This window comes from Phymastichus coffea, unplaced genomic scaffold (assembly GCF_024137745.1).
Source record: "Phymastichus coffea isolate CEN01 unplaced genomic scaffold, Cenicafe_Pcof_1.1 PCOF00026, whole genome shotgun sequence".
NCBI lineage: Eukaryota > Metazoa > Arthropoda > Insecta > Hymenoptera > Eulophidae > Phymastichus > Phymastichus coffea.
This window is the reverse complement of record NW_026706837.1, coordinates 577,083-596,436: the sequence shown is the minus strand read 5'-3', so window position 1 is coordinate 596,436 and position 19,354 is coordinate 577,083. Positions and strand designations below refer to the sequence as shown.

General features: G+C 34.8%; 1 protein-coding gene across 3 annotated transcripts in view; it reads right to left on the bottom strand.

Moving 5' to 3' along the window:
• LOC131675580 (eukaryotic translation initiation factor 4 gamma 3-like) overlaps positions 1-19,354 on the bottom strand; it is a 795,898-nt gene that overhangs the window by 594,270 nt on the left and 182,274 nt on the right. For all 3 annotated transcript variants that reach the window (XM_058954612.1, XM_058954614.1, XM_058954613.1), the window contains 2 exons: positions 1,143-1,340; positions 890-1,077 (listed from right to left, as the gene is read on the bottom strand). In XM_058954612.1, coding sequence (XP_058810595.1) covers positions 890-1,077; positions 1,143-1,340 — 386 coding nt within the window. The remainder of the gene's footprint in view (positions 1-889; positions 1,078-1,142; positions 1,341-19,354) is intronic.

Below are 19,354 nucleotides of genomic sequence, written 5' to 3'. Positions count from 1 at the left end.
CTGTGTAGATAAATTCGTAATTCGTAAATTGAGAAATCAGATAGCTGTTTATCAAAAATTTAAAAAATACAGTTGGATGAAAATAAATATTAGCTAAAACTCGATATGAAAAATCAACTATCTTAATAATTTCAGCAAAAGTTATTAAATAATTTCATTGCAAAAATAATACCAATTTTCAGTGAATATTATTACCAAAGGAAAAATAGAAATGTTAATAATTTTCTCTCGTTTAGTCATATCGTTTTGTAAAACTTACAATCAGTATGTACAGAATTCAGATATAACATATTGCGAGCTAATAAGTATGTGTAATTAAGTAATACATTGTGAAATTGTGCGTATATTTGCTAGTTATGGACGTATACGTTCCCTATATACCTCACGTTGTAATGTGTCGAGCCGACAAATACCTCAAGGGCCTGAAAACTATGACATATTATTGATAGAATTTCAGATCTTTGCCGCCAATAAAAGCACAGACTCGAGTTTGCATGCCCTTATTAATAGCGATGACTTAATTATTGAAAAGGATGGCTAGTATGAGAGTGCCTACCTACCCGTTTCAAGGTTACTGCGGATTATAAAAAAGTTAATGGTAAGTAGAGGTGGAGCAAAGGCAACCATAGCAATTACTTCACGTAAACATTCAAGCAAAAAGATTACCCCAACTTTATAAACGGCTAGATATGAAAGTTACTTTATTTTCTTCTCTATTTTTCTATGACCAGCGTGCATGTTCGCCATATTTGTCTAGATTGTGCAAACAAAACTTAAGATGCAACTTTGACAACTACAATTTCAAAATGCTATAATGTCAAAGGGAATTTCAAACTAGAACATCTTAAAATTTTCAATAAAAAGAATTAATTAAAATTATTCAAATTACCACAGTTTGCGGACTAGCTTTCTGATTCAAATCGGCACTTAGAAACCCATGCTCTTCTTCATAAATTTCTGCACTTATATTTTTACCGGTATCTGGATTAACAATATCCGTGATAGCTTTAGATCTTTGCCTTTTTGATTTTGTTGACATATTATTGTTGAAGGTATTGTTGAAGCTAGGATAAACATCTGTAAATAAATATTAAAAATAAAATCAAGAATCATTCGATTATGTTATTCAAAAAAGAAATTACCTGTTTGAGGCAATGTCACATTCATTCCATGTATAGTCTGCGTGGCTTGTGGAGCTTGTTGTTGAAGAGTTCCTTGAGGAACGATCGCAGCTCCTTGTGTGTTGCTTAGCGATCCCGGTAGATGCTGCGAAGTGTTCGTCACATTATTTCCGCCAGTTCCTCTTAAATTTATTTGGGCACTTGTTGGCGAATAATAATCTATAAATCAAACATGTAATTATTTTTACACAGAATTTTAATAAGTGCGAATTAGATTTATTTATTTTAGTAATATTTAAGGTCTGATATGCATATACGTAAAGAAATATATGTATCGCACTAAAGATCTAGTTAAAAATGTGAATTTTTTTCTTTCCGCTATTTATATACTATTACAATAAATATTACTTACAATTAGATGTTAAAGAATATGTTATGTAATTATTAAAAAAATTTACGTTAATCGAGAATCAATTTCGAATTGAGAATCGAAATTGAATCCGGAATTGTTGGATTACTAAACCTATCTTCTACGTTTTCACTATTACCGACTATTAGGATAAGTACCATTTTTGTTGCAAATCTTATGATTTTGAAGCCTACCTACCATCTTTTATATCCTCTTATAAAAAAGTGATGGACTGAAAGTGAAGCCAGTTTATTCCTGATGTGATTGGTTCAATCCAGATTATAGACTGAACTCTAATTAGATTGAAGCAAAAAGGGAGCGAAAATCCAAATGTTGAATCATTAAAAGTAAATATTCAGTCGTTATTAGTTTATATTAAGCATAATTTTTAGAATAATAAGATTAGGCTTGAATAGAATTCATTACTAGTCCCGAATACTATTTTCTAATCAAATCAAAGGAAATTTTTAAATAATATGCGACAAAATTGTGTGCAATGTAACTGTGTGTGTACGACAAATTATAGATGTCGCGCTATAGCTATAGTTTTTCTCTATACCTTCCTACTGGCTATTATTCCAGTCGACATCAGTCGTCGTACCTCGTGCCACTGATGTGAGTGCCCATTAAAAAACACGTAGTAAAATCCATTAGCTTCTTTATTAATTTTTGTTGGAGTAACAATTTTTTGAAGGAGTGATATTATGTAAATATTACTAGCTTATGTAAAATATATATTTTTAATATTCATTGATATGCTTTTGTCTAATGCTTTAAATGTAAAATGCACATGGCGTAAAGGTTATGTTACCACGATATTCATTCCTTTTGAATAAAAAAAAATTGTTTGCGTTACAGGCATCTGCTATGGTAGTGAATGACCAGTAAATCAATCCATTAGTTAACCACCTAACTGATGATAAAGCTGTGGCGGGGAATTTCGGGCGGTTTCAGACGCGCACTCGAAATACTTCCGCCACAAGGCCTGATTGACCCTTTTTCCGCGACTAATGATAAGGGCGCCAGACCGCCGTACCTAAATTAGGGCGATCGTTGGGGGTAGGGCCAGAATATAGCGGCGTATATCTGTTCGCCCACGGTGTGACTACGCAAATTGGGAAGGTAGATGTTGACACATCGACTTCCTTGGTATCAGGCCGTTGGTTTCCAACAATTGTCAATTTATTCGTCTTCTCGAGTCCTTGAAGTGCCGGTAGCTCAAGTTACGACTCCTCATCTCAGGTCGGAGATTCGTTCGATTTCGCGCGTAAGTTACCTAATGTCGGAACCGGAAATGGCAATCAAGTACTTCTCGTTATTAATCGTTGGCGGCTGAAAATAATATCAGCATGTAGGGAAGGGAGGGTAACGAGACGTAAAATTAAGAAAAATCGATCACACTTGACTTTTATTTCTTTTAAAATACAACTACAATTACGGGTTGAATAGCGGATGATCGATACGACTTGATACGACTTAATGCGCGGCGAGACAGATCCACACGTCCGGCCGATTAAATCTGCGACGGTCTAACACTTTCGATCCCTGAATTCGTAACCGTAATTTTCTATTTCACTAACTAAATTCCCTTTCGTTTTGATCCTAGCACTCACGACAAATTCGGAGAAATGGTGAATGATCAACGCGACTCGATCGGAGCAATAAATTCCCGGCGTCGACGGATCCACGCGTCGCCACGGTATTATTCGCCCGAGACAAATCATGCACCGTACTTCACAATTAATTTTAGTGAGTGGCACTTTGCCTACTTACAGATTTCCTCTGAAGAACTCGACAAGCGAAACTACGGCAACGAATCTGGCACAATTGCTTCCTTCTAATCTAGCTATCAGCGGCAAAATGGACAAGAAACGGCTTTTCGCGGTCAAAGATGATCTTTCCTTTCCTCTTTCATAGAAGAAATCCTATTGTAGGCCGATATGCTAATACGGATATCAGTAGCGCCCTCCGAATATTTCATCATTGGCCAATATGTAAATTAGAAAAGTATAGCGTCCTCATTTTATTTCCTACTTTCGTCGCTATTTACCCTATTTCACCCCTCACTAAGTCGGCTAACATTGATTGATGAGAAAGATCTACCCTTACTCTTATTTATTTTTCGATGCGGACGGAAATCAAATTTTATTCTAATTCGCTTATTGGTCGTGACGTCACCAGCGAGTTTCGTCAGAGTATCGAATTTCATCAATCAAGTTATTAATTTAATTTGTCAGATGGCTTGTCGCTTATTAATACATTTAAAGGGTGATAGCGGCCGCATAAAAGTATTTCTAATTTTATATTTTACGAGGGGAAGTCAATAAGTCTTTACAAAATCCAAGAAATGGTGCTTGTCACGCTTAAATTATGATGTTTTTGGCAAGCAATACTACTGACTAGATATCCTACAAAGCTTCAGCTCGATTCATTAAGTCGTTTTTTGTTAGCATTCGTTAAAACAAAAGTTATTGGTTTATTTGAAAAATGGAAAAAAACAGAGTTTCGAGCGGTGATAAAACATTTTCATTTAAAAGGCCGTACACCAAAAGAAATCACAGTTGAATTGAACGCCGTTCATAGCAAGTCTGCCCCTGCGTTTAAGTCTGTTTATAATTGGGTAAATAAATTTAAACGCGGCCATACTATAACAAAAGATGAACCTTGTTCAGGACGTCCCGTAGAAGTGAGTACGCCCGAAATGGTCAACAAAATCCACGATAAGGTGTTGAGTGATAGAAGATTAAAATTGCGAGAATTAGTTGAGGTCACAGGGGTATCAAAGGGTACAATAATTTAAATTTTGCATGAAAAATTGAGGATGAAAAAAATACCAGCAAGATGGGTGCCGCGTTTGCTCACTGTTGAAAACAAACGAACCCGCATGGTCACCTCTGAGGCTCTTTTGGCACGTATACGTCGTAATCCCGAAGACTTTTAGCGTCGACTCGCAACTGTAAACGAAACATGGGTACATCACTACACTTCTCAAACCAAAGAACAGTCCAAACAATGGATTACAGCAGGAGAACCAGCCCCAAAGAAGGCAAAGACAGTCAGTTGGCAAGATTATGGCCACGGTTTTCTGAGATGAGTATGGAATCATCAACATCGACTACTTGAAAAAGGGCCAGACGATCACTGGACAATATTATGCGTCATTATTAGGTTAGCTGAAAGAAAAAATCAGAGAAAAACGTCCGCACTTGAACAAAAAAAATGCCTCTTTCTTCAAGACAATGTTCGAGTTCACACGTGTGCAGTTTCTATGGCAAAAATTAACGATTTAAAGTTCGAATTAATTGACCATCCACCATATTCGCCTGATTTGGCTCCCAGTGACTTTTTCTTATTTTTTAACCTCGAAAAATGGCTTGCCGGACAACGATTCACGTCGCATGAAGAAGTTATCGCCGAAACAAATGCCTATTTTGAGGGTTTTCAGAAATCATATTTTTCTGATGGCTTAAAAAAACTGGAAGACCGCTTAATAAAATGTCGACCTTCAAGGAGAACATGTTGAAAAATAAAAAAAAATTACATACGCAAAACTTTTTTTTCCTTCTTTTTGTAAAGACTTATTGACCCCCTCTCGTAATATATTACATGTACTGTTATTACTACAAATTATTTGTAGTAATAATATAATTGTAAGACGGTCTTATTTTCGTAGCGCCACCATCACCGCATTTACACTTGAATCTATATAATACTTATTTTAGTTCGCTCGCTTCGTATGGTCTGTCTCACTCGCTCTCGCTTAGTCTGTCTCGCTCACTCTCATTTAGTCTGTACCGCTGTTCAAGATGGCCGTCTTCGCTCCCGCGTGTCAACCTCATGCTCTGTTGTCGGTCTCCGAAGCGCCTCCTGGAGCGCTCCCCTTCGGTTGTGCGATACTCGTGTGTGTCCGGATGTGGTGTGTGTGTGTTTCCGAGTATTGTCAATGATCGGCCGCAGTATCAGTGTGTGTGGCACTTAGGATGTCGCCGATGGTACGCAGCTGCCTGACACAGCTGATTGCCGGCTGCCGCTTCATCGACGACTTTCCGTTCGCCCCAAGTATGCCAGCATCTCGGGAGTGTTTGTGTCAGTGTTGGGAAGTGTAACGGATCTGCATATACCGCTATCATGCATTTCCGCTGCACTTCTCAGTCAAGTTTTGGTGTTTTTCGTTTTAGCCAACAACACGTGCTCGAGAGTGTAGGTGCGCGTGCGCTCTCTTTTGCCTCCTCGTACGCTTCATTTTTTCAGTCATCCGTCGGATCGCATTTTCCAACTTGTTACGTCGTTTTCTCAAGTTTGGGTGAACGGATATGGAAAGGAATTCATGTTCGAATTAGGGCACACATAGATTATAATTATACGGCTGGTTACGGGTCGGCAAGGAACGGGAGTGGCTTTCCTGAGGTGTTGCAAATAATGCAATACTCTCAGGCAAAGCCTTGTAATGTATCGCATTACAAAGCTATGAGGAATGATTTGACAAAGATAAAACAAAGTATGTGTATTAAAAAATTTTTTTACAATCGTCATATTTAATACTTAAAAAATTTGAACAAAAGACCTAACAAAATACTAAAATTAAATAATAATAAAATTAGTAATAAAATTCCAATTTCAAGTATATCTTATACCTACTTAATATTTAACACAATAAAGAAATAACGTTAGATAAATTGTGTCTTGCTTAGGGACAAAGAGAGATATGAGAAAAGCATGTTTGATATATCACTCTCTACACTGCAGTAGCAGTACAATAAAAAAACTTTACATAAAGTAAAATATAAACACGTAACAATTTTCAGCAATACCTATTGTGTACATATACTTATAAATATAAAAGTTATTGACATTGTAAGTTGAGTATTGTAGTTACAACTGTCTCTTGCTGAAAATCTGTTTTGGTGTTCATGTTTAAATTTAATATGCTTAATAATATTTAACTTCGTATTTTTATATTAACAAACAATGTAATTTGATTAGCAATACATATAATGTTAATGAGTGGAATAATTTACTGTTGTTGGTAACAACGTAAAAATACATTATTTCTTTTTGCTAATTGGAAATATTTTTAAAATATTGTAATGCAAATTTGACTTGAATAAAGAAACTCCTTTCGCATATTTATAAATAAAATTATGAACAATACGATACTTTCCTTTTATTAGCTTTTTTCCCTTAATAAAAAATAATCAACAGCAAATTAAATTTCCTAAAATGTTCATAACTTCGTTAAATAAATTTTTATATTTCCAATATTGGCTTATAAAATAAATTATTTCTTTTTTCAGTTATAATTGTGAATTAATTTTTATCGATTCTATTTGAAATCTGTGACGGAGGAGGTTATCTGAAAAATGGAAAATTTATTTAAGAACAAACTCCCACGATGCAGAGCAAACCGCCGCTCCGTTAAACACGTATGATAGTACGTGTATTCACCCTAACGTCAGATGATTTATTCTAGTTGTCTTCTATCAAACGGATTTGAACTCACCTTAAGTTACGTGTCTTGTGACACTCGATGAGTTTTAAGTGTGAGCGACTTTACTCCTAATCTTCTTAATCCCTTAGACGTAATTGGATTAAAACCTAAGCCTTTTTCAATTACTTAAGCTACTAGGAAAATTAAATGACGAAAACGGCGAATAAATTTAACAGACTTTAATTAACAAAAATCACTACAGTCTTTGTAGGGCCGAAAGACTGACGCACGCGAATAGGATTTTACAATTAACTATGTTCGGTGAGAAAGAGAGAGAGAGAGAAGACTCGAATTCTACCGCGAACTAACGCTCGACGCGAATACAAAAAATAACGCTAACACGATTAGACAAAATACCGAATGTATTTTGTTTCGCATATAATGACGGAAGGTGCACCTACCATTCGGTGCAATTACGATGATCAGCCGTAATTGTTGATGCAAAATATCAACTGCCGCTGCCCCTTGATTAATCAGCTGCGCTGCCTCGATCTGCCTTTATCTGCTGCAATCAGCTTCTTCCGCACCGCTGCTTGCTGCTGCAATATTGTCGTTGCACACACGCACGTAATTGTCCCAAGGAAACTTTATTTTGGCGAAACTAAGTGCGAAACACAAATCGGCGGTAAACTCGCGTGAGCAGCTGAGGTGTAACTGCTCATTCAAAAGATCGCGCGCCCCCTCTCTCTCTTAATTGTTAGAACTAACGTGCGAGAAGCAGAATCGCAAACGAATCGATTAATTAAATCGACTACCGTTGCAAATCTTACAATTTCTTTAATACATACCGTAAAATGGGGTGAACCGAGCACTACGATAATTATTTTAGAAAAACATTATATTAACGTTTCAGGGAATTCCGTACAAAAAAAGGCTGCTAGTAATTTATTGAGAAACAAATTTCTGATGTTGAAGCTATAGGTTGTAATCAGAAATACTGCTTTAAGATTTAGTGACATTTTAAGTATGAACTTATTTTTAATTTAAAAAATTTTCTCATCTTAATTAAATTATCCTATTTTTCAGGGTAAAGTGAGCAGGGTTCAAAAATATGTAAGTGAGGCGGGATCGTCTTATCTTTTAAAATACACTGTTGATCAAATGAATGAAGCCGGTAAAGCAATTACGAATCATGGGACGAGCATCTCAAAAGCAACTAAGATGTATAAGGTCCCCAGATCAATTTTGAACTTTACTGTTAATAATAAAAGAACTAAAAAACATGGACATCCTTGTGCCTTAAGTGAAGATGAGGAAAAGACGCTGTCACAGAAGGCATTGTTCACGCTAGAACTTGGTGGTTTCCTCTGTCTGCAAATAACATCTGTGATATACGAGGTGTGTTCAAAAAATAACGAGAATTTTCGTTTTATGAAAAAAATATTTATTTATTCATCTACATGAATGTTGTCGCCTTCAAAGTAGTCCCCTTCGGATACAATACACTTATGCCAACGCTTTTTCCAATCCTCGAAACACTTTTGAAACTCGATCTTTGTAATAGCTTTTAGCTCTTTCAGCGATTCGCTTTTAATGTCATCTATGCTTGTAAAACGACGGCCTTTTAATGTTCTCTTTATTTTTGAAAATAGAAAAAAGTCACATGGAGCCATATCTGGCGAATATGGAGGCTGAGGCATCGTTACAGTTTCGTTTTTGGCCAAAAATTCTCGAACAAGCAATGAAGTGTGAGCAGGCGCATTATCGTGGTACAAAAGCCATGAATTGTTTTGCCACAAATCCGGGCGTTTTTTTCGGATTGCTTCACGCAAACGACGTTGAACTTGTAGGTAGTACTGCTTATTGATTGTTTGACCTTGTGGCAAGAATTCATAATGCACTATGCCATTAAAATCGAAGAACACAGTGAGCATAACCTTCACATTCGACCGCACTTGTCGAGCCTTTGTCGGTCTTGGCGATCCAGAATGCCTCCACTGGGACGATTGAGCCTTAGTTTCGACATCATATCCGTAAACCCATGTTTCGTCACCTGTTATAATACGTTTTAGTAGTTCTGCATCGTTATTGACTTCATTTAGCGACTCCTGAGCAACTTCCATTCGCCGCTGTTTTTGTTCGAAATTCAACAATTTTGGAACGAATTTTGCTGCCACACGTTTCATACCCAAAACATTCGAAAAAATTTGATGGCATGAACCAACTGATATGCCAACATCATCAGCGACTTCTCTGATTGTGATTCGGCGATCGTTCATAACCATTTCTTTCACTTTTTTCACGTTTTCATCGGTTGTTGATGTGCTTGGGCGTCCGGGTCGTTCGTCATTTTCAACGTTTTCGTGGCCATCTTGGAAACGCTTATACCACTCATAAATCCTTGCTTTACTCATAGCAGACTCACTATATGCCTTTGTTAACATTTGACAAACTTTACTACACTTTATTTCATTTTTTACGCAAAATTTAATACAAATTCTTTGATCCATTTTTTTTCACAAACGAAAATCGCCGAGCTCGAAAAACACGTCTAACGTTAGCGGCTGCCACTTAAAAAGTAAGCAATGAATATTGCTGAAAATTTTATCGTACTTCAGGGGCATGTGTACCAACATGATAAAAAAAAATTTTATACAAGCGGACTCTCCAAACCCGCGAAATTTAAAAATTCTCGTTACTTTTTGAACACACCTCGTATAACGATAATGGTCTATATAAAATTTCGTCATATGTTGATAAAAGAAATATTAGCGTAAATAATTCTGGAATAATAAGTCATAAAGAAAAATTGCATAGAATTCTTGGCCATGTAAATTTTGATTATTTAGAAAAACTTTGCAAATATGAATTAATCGAAGGACTTCCAAAAAACTTAGAAAAAGAATATATGAAATGTGGAATTTGTATCAAAAACAAAATGCATAATTTACGTTTTGAAAACAATAGAACAAAAGCAACAGAAATCCTTCAATTAGTCCATACTAACTTAAATGGCCCACACAGAAATACGGGGTACGAAGGTTCAAAATATTTTCTCACATTTATTGACGACTTTAGCAAATGCATATTGATTTTTCCAATTCAAAGTAAAACTGAAGTATATCAATGTTTTCTTGAATACATAAATTTAATAGAAAATTTAACAGGTAAAAAGATTAAAAAATTGAGGTGCGATAATGGTAAAGAATACATAAATAACAATGTTTTTAACTTGATCAGAGATAAAGGTATATATCTTGAACCTAGCCCACCGTATGTTCATCCACTAAATGGAACAGCGGAGAGATACAATAGAACGGTCATGGATACCGCTAGATGTTTATTATCGGAAGCAAAGTTAAATATTAGATATTGGCCTGAAGCAGTAAAAACTGCAGCGTATTTAAAAAATCGTTCAATTGCGAATACACTTCTTAATAAGACACCTTACGAGATATTTTTTGGAAAAAGACCGAGTTGGAAGTATTTAAGAATTTTTGGAAGTAAAATCTTTGTAAAAACTCCGGAAGAAAAAAGACATTCAAAATAGGACAGAAAAGCTGATATGGGAATTTTGGTTGGATATGATAACGTAGGTTATAGAGTTTTAATGAATGGTAGAATTATAATTGCTAGACACGTAGAAGTAGTTGAAGATGATGTGAAATGGATAGGAATAGATACTGATAATGAGAGTGAAAGTGAATCTGAAACGAGTTATGAAAGTATGAGTGATGATGAAGTATTTTATGATAATGAGAAAATTAAGAAAGAAAACAAATTTAAAAAAAGAAAAAAATCTAGCCCAAATTCAAGTGGCAATGATAATGAAAAAGTAAACTTAAAGTTTGAAAGGAGAGAGTCAACGCGAGAGAAAAGAAAACCTAGTTGGTACGGTCAACCAGTGACAAGTTTTATTTATGTAAATACTGTTAGTGCTGATTCACCTAAGACTTATAATGACGCAGTAAATTGTAATGATTCTGCTTTGTGGAATGATGCTATGGCAAAAGAAATTTAAAGTATAGAAAAAAATAAAACTTGGACAAAAGTTGACAAACCAATAGATAAGAAAATTTTAGATTTAAGATGGGTTTACACAAATAAATCTGATGGTAGAAAAAAGGCGAGACTTGTGGTACGTGGATACCAACAAGATCAAATAATTGAGGACATATATTCACCAGTAGCTAGACTGCAAACTTTGAAATTACTTTTAGCTTACTGTAACCAAAATGAATTTTATATTGAACAAATGGATGTCGATACAGCGTTTTTGAATGGAAAAGTTAAATCTGAAATTTATGTGAAAATACCACAAGGTTATGAAAATGTTAATGAGAATTCTGATAAAGTTTTAAAGTTAGAAAAAGCTTTGTATGGCTTAAGAGAAAGTCCTAGAGCTTGGTACGAATGTTTTGATAATTTTATTAATAGTATGAATTTCAAAAGAAGCGAAAGCGACTATTGTTTATATTATAAAACTGAGAATGGAGAAAAAATTTATATATTATTATTTGTTGATGATTTGCTAGTTTGTTCAAAAAATCAAACTGTCATTGATAAAATTAAAAAGAAATTAATGAAAAGATTTGCTATGAAAGATCTAGGTAAAATAAAAACGTATTTAGGAATTAATGTTGAATATGATCTTGAAAAAGGAAAATTGAGCCTTGATCAAACTGATTATATAAACTCATTAGGAAATGTTTATAATTTAGAAAATACTAAACTGTACTCAACACCTATGGAGGAAAGGTTACATATACCTCCAGCACAATCAGCATCTAATGAAATCAAATATAGAAATTTAATTGGAGCACTTTTGTATATCAGTACATGTACTCAACCAGATATAAGCTATAGTGTAAATTATTTGAGTAGGTTTCAAAATTGTTATGATAAAACTCATTATAAATATGCTTTAAGAGTACTGAAATATTTGTATATAACCAAAGAAAAAAAATTGAATTTTATAAGAAAATCGAATAATAATAATATTATAGATTGTTATGTTGATGCTGATTGGGCAGGTGACAAAAATAGTAGACAGTCAACGACAGGTTTTGTTATACGTTATTATGGGAATACGATTTTTTGGAAAGCAAAGAAACAAAGTAGTGTAGCTAAATCTTCTACAGCAGCAGAATATGTAGCTTTATCTGATGCTGTTAGCGAGGTAAAAGTAATTAAAAATTTATTAAAAGATTTAGACGTAAATATTGTTAAGCCTATAAAGATCTATGAAGATAACTCTGGTGCAATTGCTATTGCCAAATATGGTAATCTCACAAAGAAATCTAAATACATAGAAACACATTTTCATTTTATTAACGAAAGCTACGTAAGAAATGAAATTGATATTGTAAAAGTTGAGAGCGAATAGAATATTGCGGATATATTTACAAAAGCACTAGGTAAAAATAAGTTCGAAATGTTCAGGAAAGATTTAAATATTGTATAACGAATTGTAAGAGAAAGAATGTAAGATTTTTTTTGAAACCTGTGAATATTATGGATTTTTTTTGAAAATGTTTACTGTTAAGAAATATAAATTCAAGGAGGTGTGTTAAAATATATGAATTAATATTTCAAGAGTAAAAGATGTATGTAGTAGCGCATGCGCAAAAGCGCATGAGTACACGGCGAGATGTATCTGTACGTATCTATGAGTTCAGTCGAAAGAGAGCGGTTGCGTAAGGCAGACCGTGTCTCTAACTATGAGACCCACGTTGTATATATTTGCATGATATTATATTTTATTAAAAACAAACTCAATCGTTTTTATCTCAGTCATTTTTAACAACAACATCATTTCGGGATTTAAAGCCTGCGGTATCATACTACTTGATAGGAAAAATTTGAAAAAAGACTTCCAAAAGAATGGGACATGAATATCAAAACCCTATAGCATAGTCGAATGCTTTTATTGATCACTTAAAGAAACAGCGTTCATTAGAAAAACTATCCACATGTCAACCAAAAAGAATTAACATTGCAGCGGGAAAGAGTATAGGTATTGAAGATTTAAAACAGCAAGAAATACAGAACACAGAACAAAATAAAACTAAAAAAGGGGTAGGCTACGAAAACGAAAACCAAACGATTGTTCGGATACAAACGAAGAGCCACAAGCGAAAAAATCACGAAGGAGTTCAAACAAAAATGAAAATTTGAAACAATCTGTTGTGCAATGAAAGGTTCAAAAAAAGACTTAACTTCGGTTAACGGACAAAGATTATATTTTAATAGAAGCAGTAGAAGAAGAAGTACAGGCTTTTAGAGTAGGAGAAACAGTTACTGATGTCGACAATGAGTCATTTGAAGTTGAGTTTATGTCTAAAAATAAAGGAAGAAAAGAAATTTATTTCACTTTTCCCGTACCCCCTGAAATTAAAAATGTTTTTATTGATAATATTATTAAATTAAATATAAAGAGTAGCAGAAAGAAAATATATGTATTATACAAACGAATACCTACCTTATGTAGGTAATTAAATATCATGTGTTTAAAAAAATTGTAACAATTGATTTATCTGTTATAGTTGTACTAATTTTCATATATTTATAATTTGTTATAATTATAATAATTTATATAAAAATTTGATTTCTACTTGCAAGTAATTTATGTTTTTTACTGTATAAAAGATTAATAAAGGATAACACGTGATTTATTTATTTCATTTAAACAAACCATTATCAATTTTACATGTTCCAGCTCGCTTAGCCCCAGCTTTTGGGGCAAACCAAGCAGTACATTTAAGACATTATTAAATAGTTTTGTGTTTTTAATAAATGATTTATAACCAATCAGATTATCGGTTAAGTGTTCTAGATTGTATATTTAGAGAGGTGATCTATTTAGTTGAGTTTAAATTACTTTTTTATAAAAAGACCTTTAAAAACTGCCCGGTTAGCTCCATTTTACGGTTCGCTCATTTTTCTGTATAAATGATGATTGCAATCCTAATCGGTTTTATAACAATTTTATTATTATAATAAAGTAAACAACATTAAATAAGTAGCGAGAAAGGAGCCCAATAAAGAAAAGAAGAAAGGAATGTGAAGGTGACAGAAATTAAGTAGGTAGAAGAAAGTTAAAAGAGGAAGAAAAAAACAGTTCCATTTGGACTCACTTGAGGTTAGGAGTGCAGACAAAAGATACAGAAGAAGGATAACAAGACAAAGAATCTGCGACGAACAGGATATTATGAAGAAAAGAAGGAGACCATCAAAGAGAGGGCAGACAAACGGTAGAAATGATCAGAAAAATGGAATTAAAAAATTCATGGTAAAGGTCGGGGAGGGGGAGGCGACAGGGGGGGAAGGACAAAGAAAAGTAGTATGAGGAAGGAAGCATACAGGGAGAAGGGAACAAAGAAGAAGAAAGAAGTGTTGAAACGAACGTGGAGGTCGGTAAAAAAGAGGAGAAGATAATGGAGACAACTAGCGGAGGAAATGGAAGGGATGAATTGAAAGTGTGCATTAACACCAGCGAGGCGGATAAGGAAGAAAATTTTGACGGATGGGGAAATAGCTGCAAAACAATCGGACGAGGAAAGATTAAAGGAAATGGGCAATAGGAAAGAACCAGGTAATAAAGAAAAAAATTAAGAGGAAAGAAGAACGGAAGAGGTAAGTGACGATGTAAAAAAATTTAAGAAAGATGTCGAAAGAAAAATAAAACTATTAGAGGGTAAATAGAAAGCAGTGAAAGAAAGCATAGAAAGGAATTATGAATAATAGAAAGGAACTGGGAAATTAGATTAAATGAAATATGAGGGGAAATTAATAAAAAAGATTTTAAAATAAGTAAATTACGGGAGAGGATTAACGAATTGGAGAGAAAGAAACCGAGATATTAACACAGAAGAGATGGGTCACCAGGAGAAAGAGAAGTAGTGAGAAGGAGAAGAAGACGGTATTGAAGGGACAAGAGAAGCAATTAATGAAATGGAAACCACATAGAGGGATTTTGAGGAGGAATTAAGAGGACTTTACTTCGAGGAAAACAGGTATAAAAGGTAGCTAACAAAAGAAAGATTTAAGATACCAATAAGGGAAGAGAAGGAAACGGAAAGCTTCAAACCCAAGCCAGATAAGATGACTGAAGCAGAACAAGAATACGAAAGCAAAGAAAGACTAGCAAGAAAGAACAACATACTTGTGAGAGGGATGATGGGTTGGAGAGGGAAGAAAGCGATATCAAGATGCAAAGGGGAACTGGAGTCTCTATTAAAAATCCCTATTAAAATCTACAGGACGGAAACCACAAAGGATAGGACCGTCTTAACAATGTGCACACTACAGGAAAAAAGAAAAATAATTAAAAACAAATACAAGCTAAAAGGGAAGGCAATATGGATTAAAAATGACCTGACAACAACAGAAAAAGTGATACAAGATTGGATAGGAATGGCGGAGAGCAGAAATAAAATCAAGGGGGAGAAGGGCAGTAGCAGGACACTAGAAAATAGTAGAGGAGGGAACATAGTATGAATGGAGAGAGAGAGGGCGGTATGGTGAAAGCAGAAAGAAGAGGGTAACCATCACACAGAGTGGGGTAAGTGGGGGAATGATACGAGGATCACGGAAATTTACTGAAACATAGCGGGAATTAGGAATATATAGAAAAAATGGAGTTATATAAAAAACTATGACATTATAATATTGCAGGAAACATGGCTGGAGGAGGAACAGATGGAAAGCTTCCTGAAAAAATAGGAAAGGAGTATATGTGGGGAGGGAAGGCAGCAGTAAGATCAAAAAGAAAAGGAAGAGCAAGTGGAAGGGTTCTAATCGGAGTTAGAAAACGGATGGCACCAGGAGTGAAGATGAAAGAATTCGAAATACCAGGTAATTGCTGAAGGGATAAAAGTCTGAAGAAAGAAGATGTGACGTAGCAGCAACGAAGGAATAAATAAAGTGAAGAGGGACCTGGAAAAAGTGATAGAAAAAGGAAAATAAGAGAAAACTATTTGCTAATAATTGGAGACTTCAAAGCAAGAGTGGGGGGAAGGGAATTAAGAAGAGGCCAATGGTAGGAGAAGAAAAGCATAGGATAAGAAAAAAAAACAAGGAAGGAGAGAGGCTGATAGAATTTTGTAATGAGATAGGGGAATAATGAGAAATGGAAACACAGAAGGGGATTGGGAAGGCGAGATAACGTACATTGGTACACGATGCAACTCTACTCTTGACTATATTATTGAGAGGCAGGGTAAAGAGGGAGACATAGTGAGAAGGTTCAAAGTGGAGAGAAATCTAACATCTGACCATTTACTCATTACTTTTGCCTCGAAAAAGAAGAGGAGGGAAACATAAATGTAAGAGGGGAGCTGAAGAAAGACAATGGAGAACAGAGAAGAGCTGAAGAGAAGAGAAGAGGACTGGAATACGAAAGTAGCAGAAGGAAGATGAAAATGAATAAACAGGAATCTACTGGAAGTAAGGGAAAAATAGGACTACAAAGAGAGATAGAAAAACAAAACAGGAAGAGTAAAAGAAGCAAGAGAATGGAAAGATAAAAAATATACAAATTTGAGTAACCGAGTTTAAAAAAAACTTAACAAATTCTTAATAACCAAGGAAGATAAGGACAGAGAGGAGTACAACGAGGGAAGAAGTAAGTTGAGAGAGATGGAGTATAATAAGAAGAAGGAGATAGCGGAAGAAAAGTGGACAAGGCTAGAAAACAGCGAGAGAGGGTCAAACTTCTGGAAAGTTCTGAAAAGTTTCAGGAAAAAAAGAAGCATGAAGGGTTCACGAATTACAGAGGAAGAGTGGATGAACCAGTGTAAGCTTGATGGAGAAGAAGGGATAAACTAGTTAGATAAAGAAGGGGGGCTGGTAATTAATAAGGAAAGAAAGGAAAAGGGAAGAGAATTAATGAACGAGGGGGATGAGAGTAAGAAATGGAGCGAACAGAGTATCATAAGCAAAGTAATAATCAGAGGGGAGGTGGAGAGGGCAACAAAAGGACTAAAGAAAGAAAAAGCGGCAGGATAAGATAGTGGAATACCTGGAGAGTTGTTCAAAAATATGATAGAAGGCTGGTTGATAAAATTAACGGAGACGATGTGAGATTTAAGTAAAGGGGGAGTTACCTGAGGAATGGAGAAAAGCTCGTATCTTCCCAATTTTCAAATCGGGTGAAGAAAATAAGGCTAAGAACAACAGAGGAGTGTCACTGATGGACGTGGGATACAAGATACTAGCGGAAATTTTCAACGACAGACTTAGAAGAATGCTAAGGATAATAAGAGAAATCTACAGAGAGACAACATGCGAAGTGATAATGGATAAGGAAATCTCAGAGGGGTTTAGAACTAGGAGAGGGGTAAAGCAAGGCTGTTCGCTAAGTCCCACCCTTTTTAACCAATATTTAAACGACTTAGACAATATGTGGATCTCGAAAAAGGAAGGGGGCTTAGTCATAGGTAATACAAAGGTCTATGGCTTGAGAAGTTTACCGATGACATAGTACTGATAGCGGACACCCAGGAGGGACTGCAGGTAATGCTAAACAGTATGCAATGCTATAATGAGAGAAATGGCATAGAACTAAACGTAAAGAAGACAACGATGTTGATGAAAAGAAGAGGAGGAAGGTTAAAGAGAAATACAGAATGAACTTATAGAAGGGAAAGGCTGGAAGTAGTGAAAGAATATAAATTCGAGGATGGTCCGATAAATACTTAGCCTCACCGATGGCCCGATGGCGCCACTCTCGCAAAAGAAATATTCTATCACGTAGTACAACCTTCTCGATGGTTACTGTCAAGATTTCAGCCGGATCGGAGTTGTAGTTTATTTTTGAGAGCGTGTGAAAGCAAGTGTATCCGTTGATTTTTGAAAAATGGAAAAAGAGCAGTATCGGTCGGTGATTCGATACTTGTTTTTGGAAGGGAAATCGCGCAGCGAAATCAAAAAGCGCTTGGATGCTGTGTACGGTAACTCTTCTCCTTCGATGGCAACCGTCAAAAATTGGTTTAACGAGTTTCAACGTGGTCGCACGTCGATTTTTGAAGAGCCACGTCCAGGTGCTTCGAGACTACAAATAAATGAAATACAAAAAATTAATTTATATCTATCTAATTTTTATTCTAATAAAAATATTTTTTTACATCACTACGTAGTTATTATTTTCTTTTATCAGAAAAAGCCCCAACCTTCACTCTCAAGTACTTTCATTAGAATCCATTACTTATGAATCCATTACAATAAGTTAGAACCTGCTTTAATGAATACACCCTTGACTCATTTACCTCTCCACAAAAGAAATTAATTAATTAAGATGAACTTTGATATTAGAAAATAAGTTATTTATTATAGGTACAAGTTTTATCAAATTGAAATCGGTCGGCACCATGATATTTTACAAGGAAATTGTATCTTTTCGCTGAATTCATTAAAAATCCATAATCTGTATTAATTGCTCTCGCAATTCGATCCGGTAAAACAGTTTTAAATTCAATATAGCCATTAAAGTTATGTAGTATAGTGAGTGAAAATAGAGGATCTGGATACTGTAAATTACACTCATTATAAGCTGCTCTTCTAAATTTATTTATCAAATTACAATGATCTCTAATATTCTTGGCATCATATTCAAATTTTTGTGAGCAGATATAACATTTTGTAGCGGATTGAAAAATATTGCCTTCCAAAACTGTTAGATTCATTTCTACAGCATTGTTATATACTTCTATAAAATCAGCATATCTAACAAATAGAACCTTTCGTGGTCATTGTAACACACTGGTTTGTACACAACTGGTGTATTTGGCAACTACAGCTGTTACGTGTCTAACACATTTGTTAAATTTTAAATAAACACTACTTGGTTAAAAAATATTTAACTAGTTGTTTTCTGCATTTTTAAACTTGATCTACCAGATATTTCTACGATAAGATTGCAGGTATTATAACACTCATTCATTCATTTCTCTGTTTTCTTTTGTTCATACTTCTACACCATATATAAAATATATATGGAAAATGTAAGTGAGCCTTGCCCACTAGATTTCATATTGATACGTCTTAAATGTTAGGTTTAACGGGTAGCTAACGCTTAAGACGTAACAGCATATCCCAATCTACGAGGTGTGTTCAAAAAATACCCGGAATTTTTAAATTTCGCGGGTCTAGAGAGTCCAATTGTCAACTTTTTTTTTTATTGTGTTGGTATACATGCTCCTGAAGTATGTTAAAATTTTCAGCTATATTCACTGTTTACTTTGTCTGCGGTAGTCGCTAAGGTTTGACGTGTTTTTATGAGCTCGGCGATTTTCGTTTGTTAAAAGAAATGGATCAAAGAATTTGTATTAAATTTTGCGCAAAAAATGAAATTAAGTGTAACAAAGTGTGTGAAATGTTACAAAAAGCCTATGGTAA